Genomic DNA, 26619 nt, shown 5'->3' with positions numbered 1-26619 from the left:
CAAATGAATAGCAGTGATAGGTAGGCTGAGGAAAAGCATGAAATTAATTGAAAACTTCTTTTTCAAGTTTCTTTTTCTCCTCACCTATAAAGACTTCCAGGGAGCTGCTTCTTGTTAAAATGAAGATGCTTTAAGCATCACATTTTAGATATTATTTTAAGGGAGTTTATTCAAAAATGTTTATATTCATTCCATATGGGTGCACAATCTATTTGAAAGATAGTATTTTCAAATTTAAGTGTATAAGGTTATTTTTCTAAGTGCAATCTTAGACACCTACTTGAGCTTTTCAGTTTGAGGAACCTTTTAGAAGTCATGTAGTATCTACCTTTGCTGTGGAAATAAACAGGGTGATGGGGAAGCCCAGTGGGGTCATCCAGCCTGGGAAACTGCAACCAGGGCCATGTGTCCAAGTGTTATGTTTCCATCTACATCATGTAGGATTTAGGGGGACACATCCTCTTGTAAGTGTGTGTCTGCTGCAGGAAAGTGAGGGACTTGATTTATGGGACACTGTCTTGATCAGGATCTCTGGGAGATATTTAGTCTGTTTTATTTTTGGTATCAAACTTCACTCTGGGCCCTTGTTGCATCTTTGAGCTTCTAAATTACACCTAAATTATGCAGCTAATTTAGTTTAAAATCGATGGAGTGGCTTCATGGTGTTAATTACAAGACAGCATTGATGGCCTGTCAGATCTAAATTGAGTTTACTTTCCACCAATATTTCTACTGACCCAAAATGATATTTAAATTTAGATTCCTACTTTATCTTGTAATTTTAGCAGCTGGCCTTTACTAGGCCTCACTAGCTGGCCTGAACATTGATGAGCAATTTTTGTGTACAGAAAGGTGAATCAAGACTATTAAGTACAATACATAATGAGAAACCTTTATTAAATCTGCAGCTAACTCTCCTTCTTAATACCCCATATGGGGGTGTCTGCTGCATGTGGTCTTATATATGCATTTTACGGTTGTTATTTTGTTTTCAAAAAAATAATAACACAAGCAATAAGATTTTATATGGGTTTGATACTGTAGAAAGCTGTGAATCCCTGTGATTAGGTGAGAATAGTCACATTTTGCTTTTACCATGAAAATGAACAAATCTATTCTTCTGCAAGGCATTTCTGTTGAGTGAATATTTTCTTTCTGAAATATTTTGCTTCAAATAGCTCTTAATTTCTATTTTTTTATGTGTCTCTAAAATACTGATATGTGTCATTTGTCAGCTCTGTTGTGTTCTGACTCTCAGTTTTGGTATTTGACGTTGATTGACTTTCTCCCTGGTGATTTATGGTAGCTGCTGCTTTCGTTGCAAATCCGGGGGCAGTCAGAGCAATGTGATGGGTTGAAAAGCCTCAAGAAATCAGGAGACATCCCTGAGATTAATTACTTTCTTGTTCAAAATCCCTGTGTTGAGATGCTCACCCTTCCTGTCGTGCTGCAGGCCATCCAGCGAGAGAAGCCGGAGAAGTACCGAAAACTGCAAGATGCCAGCAGATCAGCTGAGGCCCTGGTGGAACAGATGGTGAATGGTAATTACATGGGAGTTGCTTTAGATAATCTTCTTAGGGATTTGATAAACGAACAGGTTCATATTTATCACAAGAATTATATTAGCACATACTGTCTAAATGAAACGGTAAAGTGATATTGCATTATATTTTTTTATTATTTCTGGATGCTAAATCTGTTAATTAGAAAAGAGGAAAAGAAGTATTTCCACTTTAGTACCATGCAAAGAAATGTGTTAGAAACTCATGGTAATGAATTGTATATTATCAATCTGTTCTGCGCAGAGACTTAAGTTGTAATCTTATTTTCTGAATTCTCTAAGCTTTGAAGTATATTAACACATCTGAGTTAGACAGCTCCAAAGGCATTACTTTAACCAGTTGGGGGAAAAATGCTTCCTGACTTTTAATATATAATGTATGTTTTGTAATACATTTTCTATAATTCTCTGTATAATAGAAAATATAAAATTTTATTGGGATCCTGAAGAAATTTTTGGCGTTCGGTTTTTTGAAGATAATAACAGTAAACATTTATACAACTCTTAAACAAAGACAAATAGGTGCAAGGATTTTGTATTTTTTCCCCCAAATAAATTACATAAATTGCATTATGCCATTCTTTTGAACTTTTCAATAAGGGAAAAAACCCAAAGAAAGGTAAATGACAGTAAAATTAGAGTAACTCATGCCCTTGTTCTTAAAGAATGTCCTGCCTTGCAGTCAAATAATTAACATGGGCCAACATCTGTCATACTGATATGATTACCTGAAATGCAGATGATGAATAAACTGATACTTGGAACGTATATTTTCTTTTAAACTGGTACAATGAATAACCAATAATTAAATTACTAGAAATGAAATGCTTTAAGTCTGAGGTACTAACTGGCCAAGCTAAAGAAATTTGATGGAATCCTACAAATATTTTGCTTCAGTATGAGGGTAATATTTTAAAAGAGACCATATTTAAGGTGTAGACCATATTTAAATATCATTACTTCAGTTTTTGGGGTTTTTTAAAATGTGTTCTGCCTAGGAGAATTAATTGTACGTGACTTTTAGGGAAGCATTTGAAATTTGCATGCTGATACCTTGAGGTTCCTATTTTGGGTAGAACCTGTGTAGGGCATTCTTAGCAATGCCCCATTCTTCCATTGGACAAATGCAAACCTCAAGAATTCCAATTTAGTTTCTTTGGATTATGTAGTACTTCATGATGACTAATTTTGGTGTTAGTTGCAGAACTCACTATCATCTTAAATAATGCTTACTCTGCATCGTAGTGCCTACCATGTCATATATCGAGTAGACTGAACTCTGTCTTAATTATTCTCATGAGGTTTTAACTCAAAACTGTTTTTCTCTCCCTCAGTCCATAGGTCCTGTCTTATTAATGGTTTACATGTGACTTGATGTGCATATAAATATTTCCAGTATTTCTCAAATCACACATCCTTTTTAGGAAGCATATCTTCCAACTGGGTGGCAGGCACAGGTTGGCTAACTGAGCCAGCATGACTTTATGAACTTCTTCAACTTTGTCTGCTGCTCTGAGGTCTGTGTCATGCATTATGTTGTGGTAGCCTTGGTAGCAAAAATGTTCTAGTGTGGCTGACAGATTAATTGACTGTGAAAATAAAGATCTCTTATTGTCAAGGTTTTAGGGAGGAAACAACCCCTTTGAAAAGAGAAACAATTCCTCTGGACTTGAAACCTTATGTATTTATGGGACTTTCAACTGTTGCACTAAAGGCAAATTGAAAAATAGTGTTTGGAATGGTTAATTAAGGCAGTAATTACCAGCAGTAGAGAGCAGAATAAATAATTGACATTAGTTGATGAGATCTACGAAGAATTGGCAAAGGGAATGTCCTGTGAAATTCTCAAAATCACTCCTTGAGGGTAGGGGAAGTTAACTGCCCTTGTAAAGCCATTGTACTTTTGTATACAACATAATCTCTATTTGTCTTTTCTTCTAATCATTATGATCCAATTGCAGTTAATGCTTGCAGTTTAGCTCAAATGAAAGTGAAATAAAAGTTAAGTAAAAATATTTACTTTAAAAATTCTTTTCTAACTGTAGTAGAGTTATGCAGCCTTATTTTTTCCACAGTAATTCAACTAAATTTTTATAGTGTTTATGTCTTGTGTAAGTTTTTATTTTTTTGTTGTTTTTGTCTTCACTAAGAACAAGAAGAAAGATTTACTGAATCTCAAAAATAACATTTTTGGAGCAGCCTTACTATTCCTTCATACTTTCCTGTTTCAATGCTGGAACTCTTTTCCATAAAATGGGAAGGACCTGGAATTAGTTCATGTGCTTGTCTGGATTTGTGGGAAACATGCAGTTTAGCATTTAGTGGAGGGAAGATATACTATGTTGTTTTAATGCAAAACCTTTCTATCTACCGCAATTTACAGATCAAAAATTATGATGTTATTCTTTAGGGAAACGAGTCAGTGATTGAACTGATGATTGTCATGAATTTGCATTGTAATCTGTAATTAAAAGACCACATAAGACAAAGAGATTTAAGGCATAGATCAGTTCAGAAGTTAAGAGATGACATTTTTAATTGTATTGTTAGTTTTCACTTATTCTGTGTCAATTAGATCTGGACTAATAATGATTAGATTCCATAAGGTTCCAGTTATGTTGGCACTGAATTCCTGCCTTTTCTTAATATGTGAAATATTCTTTCTCTTTGCTCATAAGCACATTCTGAATGTAACAGATGAAGAGCATAAAACAATGAGACTTCTGGTGGATTATAAGAGCAAGTTCAGAATGGTAGTGAAATCCTGTTGTATTATTTATATTTCTGTGATAGGCAGGAGAGGGAACAAGTTAAAAAAAAAACAGGATTCTAGAGAGAATTGAATTGGTTTATTTAGGGTTTAATTTTTTTGTTCCTGAGCAGAGGGAAATATTCTGAGGAAACATATTTACACAGGACACTCTTTTAGCCTTATGTAAATGTTATCCCCTGTCAGCAAAAGTATTTTGCACTGGAAAGAAGTGCCCCCTCCCACAGCATAGCTGTTCCTGTGTTTGTAGGCAGGATATCTGAACATTGCCCTTTGAAGGGCTTTTCCCAACACAAGGAAAGTCATTGATGCTTTTGGTGGATGCTTCTTTACCCAACTACCCATATGGGCTGTGCTCTGCCTCTCCTTACATATGCTTTCAAAGAAGTCTGATGGTTGTAATCAGTGAAAGCTTATATATTTTGTTTACCAGTGTTTCTAGGAAAAAAAAAAAAAAAATCTGTCTTATTTTTTCTTTAGTAAATCATCTTATAAATTAGAATAAAAAAATCTGTTGATGCATAAGTTAAGCAGTTAAGTAGTTTGAGTGGTCATTTGGCTATTATAGTAGTTTAGAATAAAATAAACAGGACATCAAAATGAATAATCAGCGAATTTTGACAGGAAGCATTAAAGTGAATATGAAACAATTTGTTGCAATAAAACATGTAATTTCCGATTGCCACTATTCTGTGGAAGAAATGCATTATCTTGTAAGTTACACAAGAATTGAAAGCTACAAAAAAGCGAATAATATCACATTATTCTATCACAGAACTGTACAAATGACAGATGCATTTAACAAGATATATTTAACAAGATATATTTCATATTAAGTGGCAATTCCAAAGCACTTGCATGTAAGGTGCTGCACAATTAAAAATATTCAGGTGCAATTTGTTATGTGCAGTATACAAGGTAATAAAATTAATGGACGCACTTCAGATAATGATCTGTTTCCTCTGAGTACAGTATATTTATACAATGATTATACCAGAAGCTTTTAGAATGTGAAACATGAAAATATTATGAACCAACCACTATTCATAAAATAATGTTTTACCAGAAAATGGGTTTTATATTGTTTCTTTGCCTGTTTGTACTGTAAAGTTACTTAAGTTAATGAAGAAATCAGTAGTTATCACAGAAGAAAGTTTCAAACAAGACAAGGAACAATGGAGTTTATTAGGGAGTATTAAATTAAACCAAAGGAAGTTCCACCTCAAGCAAGAGGAAGAATTTGATTACTTTGGGGGTGGCAGAGCACTGTAACCCAGAGCTGCCAGAGGAGTCGTGGAGCCTGCCTCTCTGGAGACATTCCAGGCCCCACCTGGACCTGTTCCTGTGTCACCTGCTCTGGGTGACCCTGGGGTTGGACTGGCTGATCTCCAGAACTCCCTTCCAATCCTAACAATTCCATGATTCTGTGAAATTCTTCATTTTCACCAATGGGTTAAATTTGCCCAAACGATCTCAAGTGCAAGTAGCAGCCATTTTATTACATCCTTTTGGAAATGACATGCTGGCATCTGATGGACAATCTTGATTTACCTGAATGGACTGAGTAATTAAGAGTTTTATAGACACATGGTATGGAGATTTTTATCTTATTTTCAGTAGGATATTCTGCCTTGTGAAGGTGCATCTCTGCAATATTTTACCAAACGTGACTCTGCATAATCCAGTTTTGTACTGTCCACTTCAGGAACATGAAAAACAAAAGCATTTCTTTTTCTATTTATTTATGGAATCACATTTAGACTCAAAGGTTAGATGTTAAAGAATTAAAGAAACAATAGAATTTATATTGAATAATAGTGGATATTTTCACATATTTAAATGTGCCATGTGAAGAGAGACCTATGAAAAAAATAAGAAAGGAGAATCTGGTGAATCTAGATTTTCATCTGAAATGCAGTCATCTCTGAATCCTAGAAGAAAATATTGCAGTGACAAGTATTATTATGTGTGGAGAATCCATGACTGCACTTGTGGTAATCATAATCTCGCCTAAGGGTACTTGGGAGACTGTAGCAGCTGAAAAGAAAGGAAAGGAGGAATAAATAAAGTGATCTTTTTATATCTAGTCTGCCAAACTCACAAGCAATGTCTTCCAGGCTCAGAGATAATAATGAATACAATGGCAAAGATTATCTGCTCTCTGTTTCACATATACAGCATTTTTATACCCAACTCAGAACAGAAACAATTGTTGAAATACAGCATAGTTAAAGTCTTATTGTCTATACATATGTTTGTTCTTGCTGTTGTTAAGATTTAGTATCTGTGTGCCTGGTGTTGTTATTCAGATGTGCTGTGCCATTCAGGCTTATTCTACCTCTTCACATTATCATTAGAAATTGCATTTTTAGAAAATTTAGTTACGATACCACATCTCCAGATGCTCACATGCACTCATGTGATCAGATCACTTCTGGATTTTATCAAGATGTGTCGAAGTCCTTTTTTACCTCTTCATCCATCAAGGTTTATTTTAAATCCTTGCTCAGTCCTTAAAACCTGCTCTTCAGTTTTTGAGTTCAAGGTGGATCTGGAGCTGCTCCAACCACCACAGTTGCCATTATCTCCCAGCAGTACTGGACATTCTATTTTTCTTACAGTTTTTATTTTTGAAATGCTGTGCAATTTGTATGGCTGGGGCCCCCTCCCAGAGGAAAAGCATATCCAGAGAACTGCTATCAGGTACTGCACAGTCTGTTCCAAGTGGGCTGTTTCCAAGCAACTCTGAATGAAATAGCCCTGACCTGAATCCAGAGCAGGATTTGCCAGAGCACTATGGTGCTTCACAACAGACATGATCCCTGACTATCATGTGATGTGGTTTACTATATAGCCTGCATTATAGCAATTCCTTAGAATATTTTATTATAAAAAAATTCTAGTACTTTTTATTGGTTTATATTATAGCATTTAGCTGCAATTAAGACTCTATTTCCTATGTTCTACCTTCCAAAATTGCCATGAACTTTAATATTTTTTAGTTCTGATAAAGGAATAGAAGAATAGAAGTAGATTTGGAGTTCAGATTGCAAACCAGAAAACCCGTATTCAGTAGTGTGTCAAAGACTCAGAAATGGAGCATGGAAGGCTTTTGTCTCATTTGCTTTTCAACTTGCTTAAAAAAATACTCTGATTTTTATTATTTTGTTTAAAACATAGCTTCTATTTGAGCAGTTGGCTATTGTATGACTGTATGATGATGTTATTAAAAGTGTTTGTAAGCATATGGCCTTGTTCAATGATTTGAGAATTTTACTCATTTTGAAATCAATTGGCCCTATTACGTGTATCATTACGTGCCATTGCAATTAAAAAATCTTAGGGACTACATTTAAACTTCTATTGAAAGATAAATGGAATTATTAATATTATTTTAAAGTCAACCTTAATTCAAGTTACAGAGTGATTATGAAATATATTATTTTAAGATGTACTTTCTTCTTTCATATTTATTGCTTACTTTCTTCACAGAAAGTGAAGAAAATTCCTTTTGCCATTTAATCGTTCTAAATAATGAACTTGTCCATAACAACTAAAGTCAGTTTTATTTTATGAACTTTAATACAAGCATGATTGTTGAACAACAGACAGAAATAGGCAAAGTGCATCAGAGAAACCAATCACTTTGGAAATAATCACAGAGAAGTATCACCTATGATTTCTTGGCCCTCTTCTTACTGTCTCCTCATAGTCATTGTTGGATGCTCAGGATTGGCCTCGATGGAGGTTTGAACTGGTACTTTGTTTATTCCTTAGTGTTTATGCTTATTTCTAAAACAATGTGTAATGCAAAGTATATGAGTTGGATTATCAGAAACTTCTAAATATATAGTTCCTATTAATTGTAGTAATTTTATAGAAGAAAAGTCAGCAACACTCTTGTACATTAAAATCTAATTACAGTCCAGGCATAGTTTTCAAAATCCAGCTGTCAGGCATTTTGTGATTTCATACAGCAGTTTTAATTAGCTTTATGTATTGTATCTCTACTTTCTTCTTTATTCCCATTCTTGTACTTTAATGTAGTTTATAATTCATTCCCATAGCAACAAAAGTACCCAGGCAGCAACTTGAAACATTTTTGATATGCTTTCCCCACTAATGTGTAGCATCTGTAGATTCAGAACTGCTACTTGGTGATAAATCATTAACTGGATTTATGAGCTCTCAAATAGAGAAATGGAATTGTTAAACTATCCTAATTTTTCTTCCTTTTTTTTTTTTTTTTTTTTTTTTGTAACTTGTTTATCTTTAAGCATCTTCTTCTCTTGTTTTTCTAGAGGGCCTGAACCCTGACAGCATTAGACAAGCCTCAGAGCAGCTGAAGAGCCGCTGGATTGAGTTCTGTCAGTTGCTGAGTGAAAGACTGGCATGGCTGGAGTACCAAAATAACATCATTGACTTCTACTCCCAGCTGCAGCAACTGGAGCAGACAGCAATTACTGCAGAAAACTGGCTGAAAGCACAACCCACACCAGCAACAGATCCTGCTACAGTAAAAACTCAGTTAGAAAGATGCAAGGTTAGAGATTCTTCTTCAAGTTTTTTATGATATTGTACTTCACAGTGTTCAAGGGACAGGTTATGACCTACAAAATTTCAGTGTAAAAATGATTGGATTTACAAAGTAATTATTGAAAATATTTTTTCAAGGCAAGGAAAGATTGGTAAAGAAATAAAGAGCCAATAGAACCCATGATATGGGTCTTCAAAACAATGCCATGAATATTTAGTTATTAGGATATTTAGACAATTAGAGGGAACTGTGTGCCTAAAGTCTTTTTCATATTTCATTTTCATGTAAAAACCTGTGTTTGGTTCTTCATTAGGAAAATGTTGCTCATCACCTCTGTTAAGGATCTGTGCCAGAACACTGTCTTCAAGTCCAAAATTCTGCTATTTCAGATCACTTCTTACATACCCTGTGTTCTGATTCAGTGTGGGTTTTGTAGTCAAATGGAGGAATATTCTTCTGCCACAATATGAGAGAATCATAGAAGTTGCACAAAAAATGCCACACCAATTCACTTATAATTCACCCCAATTCTTTTTATTTATATACTGAACCACCATAGAAATTTGCTTCTCTCTCTTACTGTAGACAGCTCTGTCTCTGGGGGTCTTAAAAGCCAATATTGATTGACAGCAGTATATTGAGATGTAATATTGCACTGTAAATTGCATGATATACTTGTAGAAGTTTGACTTTAGAAAATCTTTAGCTCCAGAAACTCTCAAACAGAAAATATTGAAACCCAAATTGAGATCTGTGCTATTACTTCAATTTTCAGGAATTTCCAAGCAGTCATTATGCTGATGTTTTTGATTTTATTTAGTCTGTTCATAATCTATCAGACATGGGTCCAGGATTAGGGTATATGTGGTGTTTTTCTCTTCCCAGCTTCACATGAAAAGGATGTTCCTTAGGCTTGAAATTTTAATGCAAAATCTGCCTTATTTTCTTTTACCACTGTCTTGTAAAAGTGACTTTAAGGTCTTCCAGCTGTGATATCAGTCAACATTTGTACTGGGAGTAGAGGTATTGATTTGTGAGGAAAGTTTTTAAAAGTTGAATTGATTTGTATTGTAACTGGTATATTTGGAAGCAAAATAGTTGGGTAATGTTCACTAAAACTGTGGTGATTTCAGGGCAATAGTGGTTTCATTTCTTGTGTAGCTGTATCTTGGTTTATTTTTTTTTGTTTTGTTTTGTTTGAACATTCAGGATGAAATCATTCGAATGTCAACCCTGCAGCCTCAGATTGAACGGCTAAAGGCTCAAAGTCAAGCACTCAAGGAGAAAGAACAAGGACCAGTGTTTCTGGATGCTGACCTTGCTTCTTTTACCAGCCATTTCAAACAAATATTTGCTGATATGCATGCCAGAGAAAAGCAGCTACAGACCAGTAAGTGTTCTTGACAAGTCAATTTACCTGACTGGCATGCATAGTATAGGTGTTTATATTTGGGTTTCCCAGTTTTGTATTTGCTTTTGTGATGCTAAACCAGTAGTAAAATTCAGGTGCTTTTTTTTGCAATTGAATTAGACTTACATAAATTATCACTTAATTCCTATTTTATATTAAGAAATCAAGGGAAGGTACACTATTGTGAAGCAAATCTTCCACTCAGTGTAGTTCTCCCATCAAACTTCCTCTTGTTGGTATGTTTTTATGGACAGATTCAGTGATATTTTTTGGCACCATAAAACTGTCTTTTTTTATTTGGATTATAAGACAAGGCAGTCCATCTCTGTCAGTCAGTAGAGAGGATAAGACAGCTTAATTACAGGAGTGAATCTGCTCTAGATTTTCACAGAATAAAAATTTAACTCCATAAATCTCATCAAAGAACAGCAACCACCTTAGCAGTATCTGATTTTTCATCATGTGGCCAACTCTTTCTTATTTGCAACACTGAACACGACTGCCAGTTAACATTATGTGTGATGTTTTTAGTAAAACAATTTTTTCAAAAGAGGCAAAATACCATACTAAAGTAGGAAGTTAACTATTCCTAATTAATTATATGTAGCATAACAGTAATTATTGTACACTTTATGTATTAGCTTATGAAATTAATAAAGTATCACCCAAAAAAACCTAACTAATTTAACTTTTCTCAACAACAAAGATATTATTTGCCCCTTCAACCACTGATATCTCTAAATTACTGTACTGATTTGAAATTTGACATAGTGCTAGCTCCTTCTAGTGGATTTTTCTAATATTCCTCCTAAATTCTGGCGCAGAGAGTCTTGGGTATTGTTTTTTTCAGTACTACATTGATGTACTTCTGTAGTTATTTTACATGTGTCCACACATGCAACCTGAAGAGGTGATGATGTATGGGAGAAGAAATAAAATGAAAGTGTACCATAGCAAGTGATGAAAGAATGAATTGTAAAAATTTGACATAAAGAGCATAAAGTTTTTTCACTACTCTAAATTCAAGCTGAACAATGGCAAGATGTAAAAAAAAAACCCTTAATGTGATTATGTTTTATATGCTGAAATCAGTTGCCATTCTCCCAACAGAAACATAGTGTAAATACTGACTTATGATTTCTTCACTATCTAAACTTCCATAATTGTTTGGTATGGTATGTGAAATTTTGCTGTAGTGAGAGCTGATCAGTTAATCAGTAGATTAGTCCAGCAAGGTAAATCACTGCCTGAACTGTAATGCCATGGGCTTTAGCAAAGCTCTTCCTGGGCATTCTTTCCCCCTCCTGGGCTGCAATAGCTCCTCCAGTGCCCTGGCCAGCTGCAGGAACAGCTGTCCTGAGGAGGAAGCATTGAACAGGCTGGGAAGATTCTCCTATAGTTCAAGAGAACAGAAGTCTCTTAATCAATTTTGCATGGAGCCCTGGACAGTTGTTACTGCTTTTCTTGTGTTTTATAGATGGGCCATATCCCATGTCTTTATTCTGGCCTTATTTTAACAGAAATAAATGAAATTTTGTTAGAGTATTTTAGATCTTTCCATATTTTATTTGCATAAATTATTTGCAATTAATTATTTCCTGCAGATGGAAAAGTCTCCTGAGGACTGAATGATGTATATTGCAGATCAGTTATAGTATTTCATCCTTTTTTTTTTTTTTTCTTGTAAAAAAACAACAGCTGTTTAAAAAGATGATTTTTTAAAATTCATTATTAAGGTGTATTTTTTATGTTAAAAAGATATTTATTTTTGGCCATAATAAGAGGCTTGTTTATTTTGTGAGGTATTGTTCTGCTTTTTTGTTTTTTTTTTTGTTAATGTTCCATTGCTTCATTGTCTTTTCTGATGGATAATGGTTTTTATCTGTTCTGCTTTTCAAGGGAATTTTTCCCTCATGAACAGATTTCTCTAATTTTGAGGATTGTCTCCCTCAAATGTTTTTTGTTTGGTTAGGTTTTGTTCGTGGCTTTTTGAAAGTGATGTCAGCTTAGTTTTGGAGGTTTTTTAAATCTTCAAGAGTGCTTAGTAGTTTCTCTCTGCTGCACAGTAGATTTGTCAATAAAATAACACTAAAGACTAACTCAGATTTTCTTGCACGTTTTTCTCCATTATTTGATTAGCATTTCCAGTTATAAAACCTTATTTAAATTCTGAAACCTATTTGGTTGAGGCTTTTTCATAGTTTTGTGGGGCTGTTCATGAAAGAGATGCAACCTCATAAAATATTAAGAAATACGACCCCATTTTTCTCACTTCATAGAATGTCTGTATATCCATGTTATTTTGAATGTGATATATGTAGTCTTCTCCCTAAGCACATTCAGAGTATTGTCTAGAATATTGGTATATTAAAAAAATTAAGGGTCAGACTGAGCTTAAAACTGTTCAGTAATCTACACAAGGGAGTGAAATGGACAATGCTGGCAATAATTTGAATATGAATAACCTGATTTCCCAAGGAAGTTCTTAGATTTTGTAATACCCTGGTGAAAAAAGGAGGTTTTGTACTTTATATTTACTTGTCTTGAAATTAACTGCCACTATGTCAGGGAGATTTCTAGGGAGCAGCCTCCCATTCCCCCTGAGCCCAGGGGGAGCTGACAGTCAGTGGCAGGTAAGTGAATATTCCCTGGTTCAAACCTCCTCCTGGGTGGCAGCAGATTCATTCCAGCACTCCTCTAGCTCTGTGACTGAATTAAATTTCATTAAGGTGCTTCTGCTGTTCAGTCTCACTGCAATGAACTGTTATCCAGTCATGGCCTAGATTGACATCCATGTTCTCATTGAGATACATGTTCTTCTGAGGGAAATTGGAAAATCATTAGATTTTTAACAAGTAACTTAAAAAAAAAAAAGCTTTTGTCATAGGTAGAATTGAAAGTATCAAGATGGAGGTGGCAAAGAAAAAGTAATATTTATTTCCATTTTTCTCTGCTTCATAAATTTATGCACTGTGCTTTTCTTTCAAGTTCTGATTCTACCTTTGCAGGATCAGTAATTCCCAAAGGTGAAGTCATCATTGTCATCATCGCTGTTGTTATTATTAATGATGAATTATTCATCTACATTCAAATTATGGTTCTTCTGTTTATTTCAGGAAGTACTTTAGAAAGTTTTTGCCTTCTCTATCATGTCAAGATTCTCTAGACTTTTTATGTACCCATCGTATGCTTAAAATTATTTTGCATTCGCATTGTTATTCTCTGTATTCCATTAGTACAGTATCTTAAAGTGTTGGATTGCACAGAGTTCATGCCATTCAAAGTTGGTATAATTTTATAAGATAATGAACTGCAGTAACTGTAACAGTATGGTAACCATTTAGAGTTTCAGTCTGTAATTATTCTGCTTTGGTTAAAACTTTGAACTGATAACTAATTTTGATGATTTAAGTGCATTGGAAATGGGTTATAAATGTCAGTGCAATTGTTTGACATATAAAATCATCTTTCACAAATTCTATACTTGAGGAAGGAAAATTTTAAGGAAGTGTCTTGAAAACTTCGTAATTATAAATTTTCTTTAGGACCTGAACCATTATTTACCAGTAAAAATATTCATTGTGGTTTGATTTTGAGGGATAAAGTTTGCTTAACCTTCTTTAAATGTGTCTTTCAAGCAGAAGATACAGTTCAGATGTGAGTGAGAATTTATTGTTTTAATAAGTATCATGCAAGCAATTTCTTTTTCTTTATTCCCTCATTCATTTCCTCTGGTAATTATTTTTTATTTAAATCAAGATCAAAAGGACAACGCAGCCTGTGAAATGAATGTGTATGAGAAAATGTCCTCTACTCTGTAGGTGGTTTTGTCCTTTCCTTCAGTGGTAAAAATTAATATTTTTATGGATAAAAAATACCCCAGCTAAAATTAATTGTGTCTTTAAAGGTATTTACCATTACAAAAGATCCTGTAGAACTGGAGAAGGGCTTTCCTGGAAATGTTCAAGGCCAGATTAGAAGGGGCTTGAGCAACCTGACCTAGTGGTAGTGTTCCTGCCCATGATGGGGGTTGGAATTGGATGATCTTCAAGGCTCCTTCCAACCCAAACCACACTCTGATTCTATTATTCCCTTCTGTTTATTCAAGAGCTTTATAACAAAGAGAATTGGAAGTCTTAAATCACTCACATAACATTGATCAAGCATTACACAAGATTCCTTATGAGGCTTTCTGGTTAAAAATGTGGGAGAAGGGAATCACAGCTTTTATGAATAAAGACCTTGATTAATTGGTTCAAGTATTTGTATTACAAAATAAGTAAAACAAAGTAGTGAAAACATCAGCCTGGTTTTAAATTGCATTTACTACTGAAGAGATTTTTATTGGAAATACATGAAGTTCAATCTTGTTAATTTATTTCAGGGAATAAGTCTTTACCAAAATGGTCCCATAGATTATATTTATTGCCTCTCACGATGGTGTGATGAACAGTGGGATTTGTAATGACTGCAGGAGAAACACGTTGCAGCCAATCCAGTGTGATTTGATAGTTGTTGAGATAATTGTATTCTCATTTCATTTCTGATTTGGGAAAACGTTTTTGACTGAAAAATCTGGTCACAGAAAACAAGGAAGTGGTGAGGAAAAACAAAGTATTTTAATTACTTGGAAAGCTATTTATTACATGTTTAGATAGTTCTGTTTATTAAAAATAAATCCTATCTAACTAAAGCATTCTGTTTGCTTTGGACTTTCTCTAAAAGAAATATGAAAGTGCAAATGTATTTGCCTGTCAGTTCTCAAGGGTTACAGTGTCAGTCATACCAAAATGCATTCCCTACAAGTGGGACAGATTAATGCAAAAACATTTTTCCCTTCTTGGATGGGAACTATGTTCTGATATTTCACAATAACACATTTGTAATTTCCCTCTGTGATATTTTGCTACAGTTCTGTCATGGACCTAGTTTTCCTATAGCTAAACTAGGCCTATATTGTGGACATACTAGAGCTTTCCCATTGCCAATTCATTTTTTTTTAGATAATTCAGCAGAATCCATATTAATGAGCTTTACTTATTGTGAGGACTTTAATCCATAAATACTAGTATCACAAAGCAAATTTTAAGATAAAAAGAAGCAGGTCTTGAATGTGGGTGTTGTTATTAGCATGGGGGATTTAGAGATTCATATTGCCCACAGAGAGGCCATAAATGGGCTAGATCATTTAGAAAGTTATAACTGGGTAATGTGAATCCCACTGTAGGAGCTCGACTGAACTCTCACCATTGCCATCATGTGCTGCTAAAATAATAAAGGCTGTTAAATGACATCCTAAAAGTTAATCTTCTTCCTTGTGGATGAAAATGCTGAGACATTGTCTGTCTTTAAAGAAAGAATCAAAAACTATTTCATTATTACTGATCTGTAATAATTTGGAAAAGTGAAATGGGAAAATTATGGTTACATTCAAATATGCCTTCTGAAGTTAATATTTAATAAGCAAATTGTAAAAACATTTGTTTGATTAAATCAACATCTGTCATCCCATTTGAACTCTTATTTAGTTCATCCAGTATTAGAACTCATGACTCATTACAATTGAAGGAAATGTTTGCAGTGTTTGGATGATTTTAAAATGTTTATTATTATTGGCAAAGTTGGAGGGTAAGAGTTTGATGCAATCAGGTGGAGTTTGCTATGACAGTTTTCACCTGTTCTGAGGTACTCTTCAGTACTACCAAAAATAGCTGATCTTTTACTTAAATGCTTGAAGTTATACATTAGTCATAAGATTTGTTTTTTATTTAAATGGCAAACTGACTTAGAGAAGTCAAACATTACATCACAATACTGAATTCCATGTCATATTTCTAAATAAGACTGCATTTGAGAGTTGTATAATTCTTTAACATATCTGAGCTGCTGAAAATATATCTTCATTCACTTGGAGTGAAGAGTTTTAATGTACATTCTATTTGAAAGTAGAAATTGTTTGGATTAAATAAGTCAAAGACAATGCAAGTTTCACTAAGGAAAGAAAAGATTTAAAAGGTTACTGGATGAGATGGAAAATTTTTGAGTTTGTATTTCCAAGAATATGTTACTATTGATTTCTGTGTAGAAAAATACCTCACAAGGGAAGAAATTTTTGTCTTTCCTGGTACCAAGTCCTATCTTTTGTAAATCCCCAGATATATGTGATAAATCACATCAGCCAAGTCTTATATGAGGAAAGTTTTCCATACAATGTGCATACTTCACAAGAGAGATTGACCTGATTTTGGGAAATTGTTATGATATCTGACTGGAAATATAAGGGTTTTTTTGGTTTTTTTTTTTTTTTTTTTTTTCACATGGCATTCTGTTGATCAACTTAAAAATTAGATTAAAATCTGAGGTACATTCTACCACTGCTGTATGATGTAAGCAAGCTTGCACTTAAAAATTTTAATTGTTGTTTGTCAAAACTACTTTTTGGACAGCTTGATTATTTTTCAGTACATTTCTGAAACACTAGAGAATATTGAGGAGGATACAGGAGATACAAATGGGTGCAACTTTTTTTAAGCTTTTGTATTCTTCATTATTATGAACAAGTTGAAAATGTTTCAGCTCCAACCACCCATGCTATTTGTCTGTACATTTTTCTGTGAGTATAGAGGCAACTGTTGTTGATGGCAGAGAGAATGTATCTGCTAATGAGTTGCTCATGTGTGTGCCAGATGTTGTCTGTTTGCAGCAGCTGTAATGTTAGCACAATAAGCTCAGTTCAATAAAATTCAATTTTATTGTAGAAGGAAGATTAATTTTCTAAGCTTTTAACAGATGTCTTAAATGGAACATTTTACTTGAACAGAAACATTGAACACATAAACATGCGCCATAAAAGGCAAATCTAGTCCTTAATTTCTGAAATTAGATTTTAGGTGAAGTGCAGTGGTTTGCTGAACATACATATTTAAAATAGTTGTCTTGGCCATATAAGTTTTCTTCTGACCTATAATAACAAAGTGAAATTACACAGAACTTATAAAATGGTAGAGATACCTCAAACATTAGAAAAATGTGTTCAGTTTTCAAAATATTTTTGCTTCCAAAATTATATTTTGTAGTTTTGATACACACTGTCCTGTTGCAATCTCTTGCCTCACAGTCATAGACTTCAGTAAGGCTTGGTCTTTTATGAAATGTCTTCTTTCATCACACAGAATAGTGAAGCAAAAAATTGTTTTATTTCCTTCCTTCCTTCCTTTATTTCCTTCCCTTTTTTTCCCTATTGAATGCAGTTTTTGACAGTTTGCCTCCTGCACACTACAAGGAGACAATGAACACTATACTTGTGTGGATGCAGCAATCAGAAACTAAACTCTCCATGCCTCAGGTTGCAATTGCTGAATATGAAATCATGGAGCAGAGACTCAGGGAGTTCAAGGTGAGTGACCAAGCTGGGGGCACAAATGTCTCAACTGAGAAGTTTAGAAGAGAAATCTAAATTGGTCCATGAATCTGCTGATCTGTGGATCTTGAGTAAATAATGCTCAATTGGGTTTTAGGGCAGGTCTTCAAGAGGTGGTGGTTGCTTGCTTGTTTAATGATTCCTGAATTTAAAGGACTTAAAATGGTATTCACCATTGAAAGCAATTTTATAAAATATTGAAAATATTAAGAAAAAGCCCTTGTTTGTCCCCACAGTATATAAAATATTCCTCTGGTAGTAAAATATAAATGTAGGGAATTTAAATTTCCAGTGCTGATATGAGAACAATTCTGATTTGCAAAATGCAGCACAGTTTTTTGACAGATTTCCTGTCAAATTTACAAATTGACACAAAAGTGCAACAAATTTTGCTGGTGGGTACAAACCTTCCCTGTATCTCAATGTCTGATAGAGTTTCTACTCTTGGATGGCTGATGAACGTATTTTTTGATGCATATTCAGAAGTAAAAGGTAAAATATAAAGAGAAAAAAACCCCAAAACCTAGATGAAGTAAATTTGGACTGAGAATTGCAAAAGTTTTGAGAAGTTATAAAAAAAGTTATATCACAGAATCAATTCTCTAAGTCTATTCTTTTTCTCCAGGTTTTAGTTATTTTCTCTGGTTGTTTTAAAGTATCAGGATGAGTGTCATAGTAAGTTACTATCTCAAATTAATGAAATGCGTATAGATCACATCTATTAACAAATATAAATACCTCTGGTTATATTCTCAGTTCAACTAAAAAAAACCTTCTACATTGTATGAGAAAAACAATTCCAAATTGCTCAGTAAATTATGAATGTTTTAGCAAAGGTGACCTCTGTGTCCTGCCTGTGTTTGTGAAACAAAGAACTGCCTAGCACGAAATCAGGATTCCACTCGCTTCTTATTCCCAGGCTCTACAGAATTCTCTGCAAGAGCAGCAGAAGGGGCTGGCCTATCTCAGCACAACCGTGGAGGAACTGTCCAGGAAAGCCCCAGCAGAGGTCAGCCAGAGTTACCAGTCAGAGGTTGAGGGGGTCCTTGGCCGCTGGAAGAAGCTCTCGGCACAGCTGGCGGAGCACTGCCAGAAACTGGAGGAGCGCCTCACCAAACTCCAGCGATTCCAGGTGAGAAAAACCTTTCAGCCTCAGCTTGTGCATGGTGGCTTGTGGCTGTGGGACTAAGGCAGAACACGCTACGTGCTTCCAGAAATTAACACCAAAGTGTGATGTCAAAACATGACAAAAACTGTATTTAAATGTCTGCTTGATTTTGATGAGTACAAGATTTTACTCTGAATTCTGATTTTGTGGCCGTTTCTGCCTATGTTGTTTCATTAGCAAAAAGCTTTAATTTCATCAAAAATTGCAAATAATGTTCCTCTACTTCTATTTCAATGTATCTGAAGTACTTATTCATGCATCTGAAGTAGCTGTACCATAGTGACTTTAATGAATTCACTTACATAATTAAAGTCATTGGTAATATAGCAGTATCTTGTTGGCAGTTTCCAGAAATGAGAAGTGTATTTCAGGTATTTAGAATGGCAGCATTAGAACCTCACCTGGCTGTCTGTACTGCTGCTTCTCACTTTGTGCAGGGCTATTTCTCTTTTTTTTTCCCCTCTCCTCCTCTGTCTGCCTAGCATTTTTGCCCTTTCTTAACTACATTGCCACTGAGCATCACTAGCTCACCACAGCATCAGCCATGTCCTGTGGTGGTTCCAGAGAGGGAAATTGGAACCACCCAAGTCCAGCACACGACAGCACCTGTCCTCTCCTCACAGATGCCCCCCTACTCCCAAAACCAGTGCCACATAAAAAAAATCAAGGCACTTTGCTTAAGAAATTCAAACTTTTGTCTTTTCCCTTCCAGCTGTCTCCTGTCTCTACTCCTGCCCCATTGCCAAATTTAGAGATTTTCTCACTTCTCTTAAAAAGTTCCTGAACATTATGACCATGCTCTATCGAACCTATATTTTTAAAGTAGTGTGAGCTATTGATGCACATAAATTTTAGCCTTTATATTTATTGCTGAAATTCCTCTGGTACACATCTAATATAAAAGTCATTGTCTTTTGAGCTTGTTGAATGACTTCTCATCCAGATTATTGTTTTAGCTGTTGTAATTTATGGAATGCGTCAGTATGGGATATGATGAAATCACTGTTCATAAACAAAATGCATTTACAATCTGATTGAAAATGCAAGTCATACATTTGCTCTTCATTGGTAGCAGGAGACTAATCTCTTTTTAAATAAATCCCACCAGATCTATATTCTACCACATTAATGAACTAAAAGTATTCTTGTAAAGGTATTAAAGTTTCATCATGAAATATGACTGTGAACTTTTTTTACTGTTGGATAATGGAATGCACAGTAGATATTTCAACACTGTTTTGGTAATTGCCATTCTGAAGTATACTGATAATTTCTGTATGATTAATTTTATTAATTCAGTTCAATTTACATGGAAGCCTGTTGTTTTTAAACATCTGTCATGTTAGGGAAATGTTCCCTTTGTTACTTATCTCATAATAGTTTCTGAGGCATATTTGTATATATTTTAGGGCACAGTCTCTATTCTAATAGAAACTGTGCTTTAATACAGATTTGCATTCAGCATGTAATATCAATGTGTATTCCATTGGTGATGAAAAAAAAGCTTTATAACATACTTTTAGAATTTTGCCATATATATTTATATTTTAATGTGTGCATCTGTTTACTTAAGATGGTATTTTAAGATAATTTTAAGGGGCAGTTTTAAAATCTCATTCTGCTTTTCAAGTTATTAGATTACTTATGCAATGTTGCCTGAACTGGTAGCATTCCCTCTTCAAGTATTTGATGTTCGGATTTTTTTATTAACTGCAAGAGTTAAATAAAGACTCTGGAAGTAATATTACTATTCTAGTGCTAGAAACAGTAACTGAGAGACTCTGAGATTACTCACTGAGTCATTATATAATTTTAGTTTTTGAAGTGAATCTTTCAGTTACATTGGATTTTTTCATTCAGAATAGTAAGGGTGTTTTACTGTGTTGTGTTCTAATAGAAAAATAGGCATTAGAGCATGTAACTTCAAAAAGGAGTCTGAAGTTCTAATGAAAGCACAGAACATTTGATGGGTAAGCCTGAATTAAATGCCAAGTATGAGTAATCTGAAGCCATGGAAGGAACCAATAAACAAGCATGCAGTATCCAAACACAGATGATATCTGGAAGGGATAAATTTGAGAGCCATAAGGTTGCCTGCTCAAAGACATATTAAATTTGGTCAGAAATGGTCAAAGTGCAGGTTAAAGTGTTGATGACTGTCTCAGGTAAAATTGATTTTACTTGTTTGCTGTGTTTGTATTTTCAGACAGTTCAATAATGTTGAAATTACATTGCAATGAGTTTTAGTTGTAGTGTCAGGATGAATTACACTATACCAGTCAGGTTTTGTGTGATGCAATGAAATGTGTTTTTAATACACAGAATGACACTAGAACACTGAAGAAGTGGATGGCTGAAGTGGATGTTTTTCTGAAGGAAGAGTGGCCTGCCCTTGGAGACTCAGAAGCACTAGAAAAGCAACTTGAGCAATGCACAGTGAGTATTTCCTGCCTGCCTGACAGTTATTCAATTCTTCTCTACGAGCTGAACTTATACAGTAGTTACACAAATTATTACAATTCCTAAAAATAAATTCATGTAGAAAGAGGATTGCCTTCTGCAGTGAAACTTTTGAACCTTTTACATGTCCTGGATTTGAAGCAAAATTCAGTTAAAACAAGGAAACTTTAATACTAGACAGAGGCACAGAGTGGTGCTTTTTTTTTTTAAATGTATTTATAGCAGGATCACACCACCATTAAAGGAAATAATATGTAACTAGCCTCTAATGTCAACTGTTTATTTATTTGTTGAGACTATGAACACTGCATATTTATTTATTTTTTAATCTGTATAATCTGTGCCAAAAGATCTTTTTTCTGTGTCTGTTACTCATGTGACTTACAAACTTTTCTGACTGTATGAAAAGAATTTGCAGGTATTGTGAGTTATATATTCTTTTTTTACTAAACTTCCAAGTTCCAGGATGTTGTCCCAGCAGAGTTTTAAAGCATCATGAAGTATTGGTACTTCCATCACAGGGTTTGCAAATTCTTCTTCCTGTCCCAACAGAGTGTGTAAGTGCAGTGAATCTTGTAATCCATGATGGCCCCTGTCTATATGCTCAGTGGAATTTACGAGTTCTATAAACGTTCTGGCAGGATGTGTAAATATTGTGAAACATCCACAGTGATCTTATGGAACTGCAAGTTCTCTGAAGCTTTCTCGTAGACATTATTTAAATAAGAATTATCATTATTTTTCACCATTATAATGGAATGCTCTTTCAGAAATGTGAAAAAAGAGATCAAGGTATTTCTCAAGTTTTCAAGCAACAGCAGGGAAGCATTTTAAAAGAAATAATATACGTATTTTAACATTTATATGTATATCTTTATAGTGCATATATAGCATTTAAAGATTACATAATTTTATTTAGCACACAATAGCTTGCCACATTACAGCTGCTCATTATTTTTCAATTTCTTTTCATAGATTAGTCAGTTGATTGTGCTCATTTGCCCAGAGATCTGGACCCCAGACAAGTCAGAATCTCATGTAGAAACATTTTCATGGAATACCATATCTGAAACTTTGTGTGAATGTTTCTTGTCTAATCTTCTGTTCTTCCTTTAGGCTCTAGTAAATGATATCCAGACAATCCAGCCCAGTTTGAACAGTGTTAATGAGATTGGGAAGAAAATGAAGAGTGAAGCAGAGCCAGAATTTGCTTCCAGAATAGAGTCAGAGCTAAAAGATCTCAATGCTCAGTGGGACCACATTTGCCAACAGGTACCAAGTCTCCTGCTGTGACTGATTCTTTTTAAATCAATCATCAGGGTTCTCATTGGTAGAATTTATCCTTCTATACATATGCAGTAGATATGAAACTGAATATAGACATGTTAATTCAACTAATATTTTACTGAGTGTAATTTAGCCTGTAGCAGTATATGCAAAGTATGTTTATTTATAATATAAACATAATATATTACTATTTTTAACGGAGATATATATTAATATATTAGATCTAAAAGCAATATAATTTATGGCTTCTGCAAAACTAGATTTCCAATACTAGAAGGTGTTGTTTAGGCATTTGCCAAAACAATGCAGTTCTGTACTTAGTTTTCTGTTGTATTCTACATTGTTGAAATTGCATGTCATTATTCTGGATTAAAAAAGACATTAAAACAGTGAAGGACTCATAATTCAATAACTCAGAATTAAGAGTACATGTACATATGCATGTGTATAAATGAGTCTCCAGTAGTTACATGAATTTCAGACAAAACAGGAAAGGATAGTTCTCTCATTTTTATTAAAGGTATTATTCATAAATAATTTTACAGAGTAAGGAAGCTAAAAATTACTATTATTTCACTGACAACATTTGGATTCTTATTCTTTATGACAGTTCAAATAAAAGTTTTTGCATGTTGTATTACCTATAAATTTTTCCTACTTGCACTTTTTCTTGTCTGCCTTTTTAATGTATTTTTTCATAAAAGTGTTACCTTTTAATGAGGTATAATATTTTGCAATTTTTTTATTATTACCTTTATATGTGAAAAATAATCTTTCTATATTTTTTTATAAATATGTTATAAAAAAAGTTGGTCTTCAAAATCTGTAAGAAATTTTATTGTCAGGTTTGATAGTCTTTCCCCTTTCACTAACATGGAGTATTTATTTAATTCTTCTTGTGATATTAATAAAATATATATCTTTGCACTTCTCTCACAGAAAGTGGAGCAATAAGCTCTGCAAGCCCAACTCTGAGAAGTGGCACTTCTACCACTTCCTATTTTTGATGCAAACTTTTAAATGCTCTTGAAAGATGGTAAATGGAACGATTAGTTTGGATAGGTTAATGTACAATTCATAGAGTCGGAGAATGGTTTGGGATGAGGTGATCTATAATATTATCTAGTTCTAGTTCTATACATGACCTATATAACAGAATTATATGACCCCCACTTAGTCATTGGCAAAACTTTTGTCAATAGTATTTTTCCCTTTACAATAACTAGTTTCTCCAGCAGGAGATTGTTTTTTTGTTTTTTTTTTTTTCTTTAACTATTTTTAGGATATTCACCTTTCTGAGACATTAATTAATGACTTAATCAACAGAAGAAAGATATGCATACTGCTTTATTCTCTAGTAAGCTGCATTTGAACTAGTGAGAAGGTTGTCTGACTTTATAGCTAAAGAGCATTTGGTTTCACCCTTGAATGCACTTTCAGAGTCTCCTGTGGTTATTCTTTTTACATCTTACAGAACATAATCCCTGGGAAATGTTCTTTTCCAGATTTGTTTTCTGATGACATCAGCATATGGTGTAGATTTTCGTTCTAGAATCATTACAAACTCATTCTGCACAGCCGTGATTTGCTAAAAAAGGATGTAGTACTTTCTTGATTGTCTGTTATTAATATCTATCTAATTACTTCTAAACATCTGCCTAATTACAGCAATGTTATTAATATAGGATTTAATTTGATTCTTTTCAGGCTAAAAGATTGTCAAGTTTGTACAGTAGCTTGGCTTCAAGTACTATGTAATCTTTTCTTTCTTAAAGGCCTATGCTAAGAAGGCTGCATTAAAAGGTGGTTTGGATAAGACTGTGAGTCTCAGAAAGGATTTGTCAGAGATGCACGAGTGGATAACACAAGCTGAGGAGGAATATCTGGAAAGAGATTTTGAGTATAAAACACCTGATGAGTTACAGAAAGCTGTTGAGGAGCTGAAGGTAAAATATGAACTAATTCCTTGAGCTGTGTTCAAACTTCTTTTTGCAGCTCTCATTGTACAGGACATCTACTCTTTCTCTTAGGAAAGTGCCTTTTCAGATCTACTTGCCTAATAGGTGAAGTAATTTCTATTTGGAATATGCCAGAAGATATTTGATATTCCTCAACACCGCATGTCTTTTTTTTTTCTAAATTGCTTTATTGGATATTGATTTGGATGTAGCTTCAACAATATTTTATTTCAGGAATAATTCCTAAAAATTTGGTGTTAGCAGCAGTAGAGTGAAACCAGTTTTATATCTTCTCTTTGCATTAGAATAATCAGAAAAAGAAATGGGACATTAGGATGCATCTTGGTATGTGCTAAGTATGAATATTATGTCTTTAGCATAGGAATATAGAAACAGAATATTTAGATCTCAATTAATAATGTTTTCTTCCTGTGGAATGAACATGGCCTTTGGCCAAAATGACTAATTTCTGCTACATGCTTAAATACACTCTTTCTAAGCCACTGGATGTGGGCTTATATCTTATTTCAAAAGTGAATTGTTTGTCTTGTGCTATTCAGGAAGCCAGATTATAATCTGTTATGTCATTATATATATATGGTTTGACAATCTATCTAACACTTTGCTTTCAAACTGTTCATTTTCCACGTTTTTTCCAGTGTTTGAGAGTTTCAGACCATGCAACTGATGATCTATTTATTTACTGACAAATAATTTGCTGCCAGTCACAATAATATAAGGAAATTTATAGAACAACTCAATTGTAAATGAGACAAATATCAAAAGTTAATATCTGCTCTAAAGACACTGTTCTTTTTTAGTAACTAAATAGAAAAACTCAGTTTTATACATTGCACTGCATATTAAAGCTGGTAAAATGCACAGTTTTATATTCAATCACCATTCCTATTGAATATTCTGTACCAGATGAAATACAGCCATGTTGTGACATCTAGTGACACCTTGCCCTAGGAAATGAACCAGATCATTGTCATGAGGTGACAACAGAAAAAATCTGGACCAGAATTCTTTGTTCTCTCTGCAGCCCATTTCTTCCCCCAGCTAGAGAAGAGGAAAGTCAAGAGTGACCTTGTAGACTTTCTCTAGCAATGGCAGCCTGCTCCCTGTTACTCTGGTTCATGAGCTCCCTCAGACCCAGAGGAAAAAAAAAGTTCTCAGGAATATGACTTTGATTTGATGGGTTTTGGGCAGGGAATTCTCATTGCAAACTCCTGTGAAGGCCTTTAGGCACTGATGACACTTTTTATAACATCACTGTGTTTCCAGTTCTGATATGACTCTAGTCATAGAAACCAGAAAGCACTCAGAGGAAACAGCATTTTATCTCATGAAAATGTTTTTCATGAGATCATATAACAAGAGACAGAGTTTTGTTTTTTTTCTGTCTTTCTTGTGATTTTACCTTTAAATCTGGGTATAAGATTATTTAACACAGCAGATTTTCCTTTTTTTTTTTTTTTTTTTTTTTTTTTTTTTTGTAATTTGTGATCCATAAATTGTTATATTTATGATATTTGGAGCATTTCTAGGAAGAGAAAAGTGCTAAAATGTTCCATTAGTGTGAGAGTTCCAGAACACTAGATACATGTGAGGTGTTAAATTGTATTGAGTATTGTGTATTGGCAACAAAATTAAATAAAAGTTTTTTGGAGGCATTCAAAATTATGTCAGGAAGTCTGGGAATTAAATGTCTCCTGTTGTATTTTGTTCTGTTGTTGTGCTGTGTGGGTTTTTTTTGTTTGTCTAGAATTCTGTCAGAGATTCTGATAATTGCTAGAAACAACTTTCCTTCTCAAACCAGGACTAGAACTTCTCCTTTTTTACCTTTCCAGAGAGCAAAGGAGGAAGCCCTGCAGAAAGAGGTGAAAGTGAAGCTTATTACAGATTCTGTGAATAACTTTATAGCAAAGGCTCCACCAGCAGCTCATGATGCTTTGAAGAAGGAGCTCAATGTTCTAATTACCAGCTACCAGCAACTCTGCAGCAGGCTGAATGGAAAGTGGAAGACTTTGGAGGTTTGATATCT

At 34.2% G+C, this 26619-nt stretch overlaps 1 protein-coding gene across 12 annotated transcripts in view; it reads left to right on the top strand.

The window, feature by feature from the left end:
* The window catches only part of DMD (dystrophin), a gene marked incomplete at its 3' end in the record, with an annotated part of 1131161 nt that overhangs the window by 474123 nt on the left and 630419 nt on the right, over positions 1 to 26619 (top strand). For all 12 annotated transcript variants that reach the window (XM_079310888.1, XM_079310881.1, XM_079310887.1 and 9 more), the window contains 9 exons: positions 1454 to 1541; positions 8633 to 8874; positions 10078 to 10258; positions 17530 to 17675; positions 18619 to 18831; positions 21190 to 21303; positions 22444 to 22599; positions 24390 to 24560; positions 26426 to 26608. In XM_079310888.1, coding sequence (XP_079167014.1) covers positions 1454 to 1541; positions 8633 to 8874; positions 10078 to 10258; positions 17530 to 17675; positions 18619 to 18831; positions 21190 to 21303; positions 22444 to 22599; positions 24390 to 24560; positions 26426 to 26608 — 1494 coding nt within the window. The remainder of the gene's footprint in view (positions 1 to 1453; positions 1542 to 8632; positions 8875 to 10077; positions 10259 to 17529; positions 17676 to 18618; positions 18832 to 21189; positions 21304 to 22443; positions 22600 to 24389; positions 24561 to 26425; positions 26609 to 26619) is intronic.

The sequence above is a fragment of the Erithacus rubecula genome (assembly GCF_903797595.1).
Source record: "Erithacus rubecula genome assembly, chromosome: 1".
Lineage (NCBI taxonomy): Eukaryota > Metazoa > Chordata > Aves > Passeriformes > Muscicapidae > Erithacus > Erithacus rubecula.
Note: the sequence above shows the minus strand (reverse complement) of the source record. Positions and strands in the feature narration are given on the sequence as shown.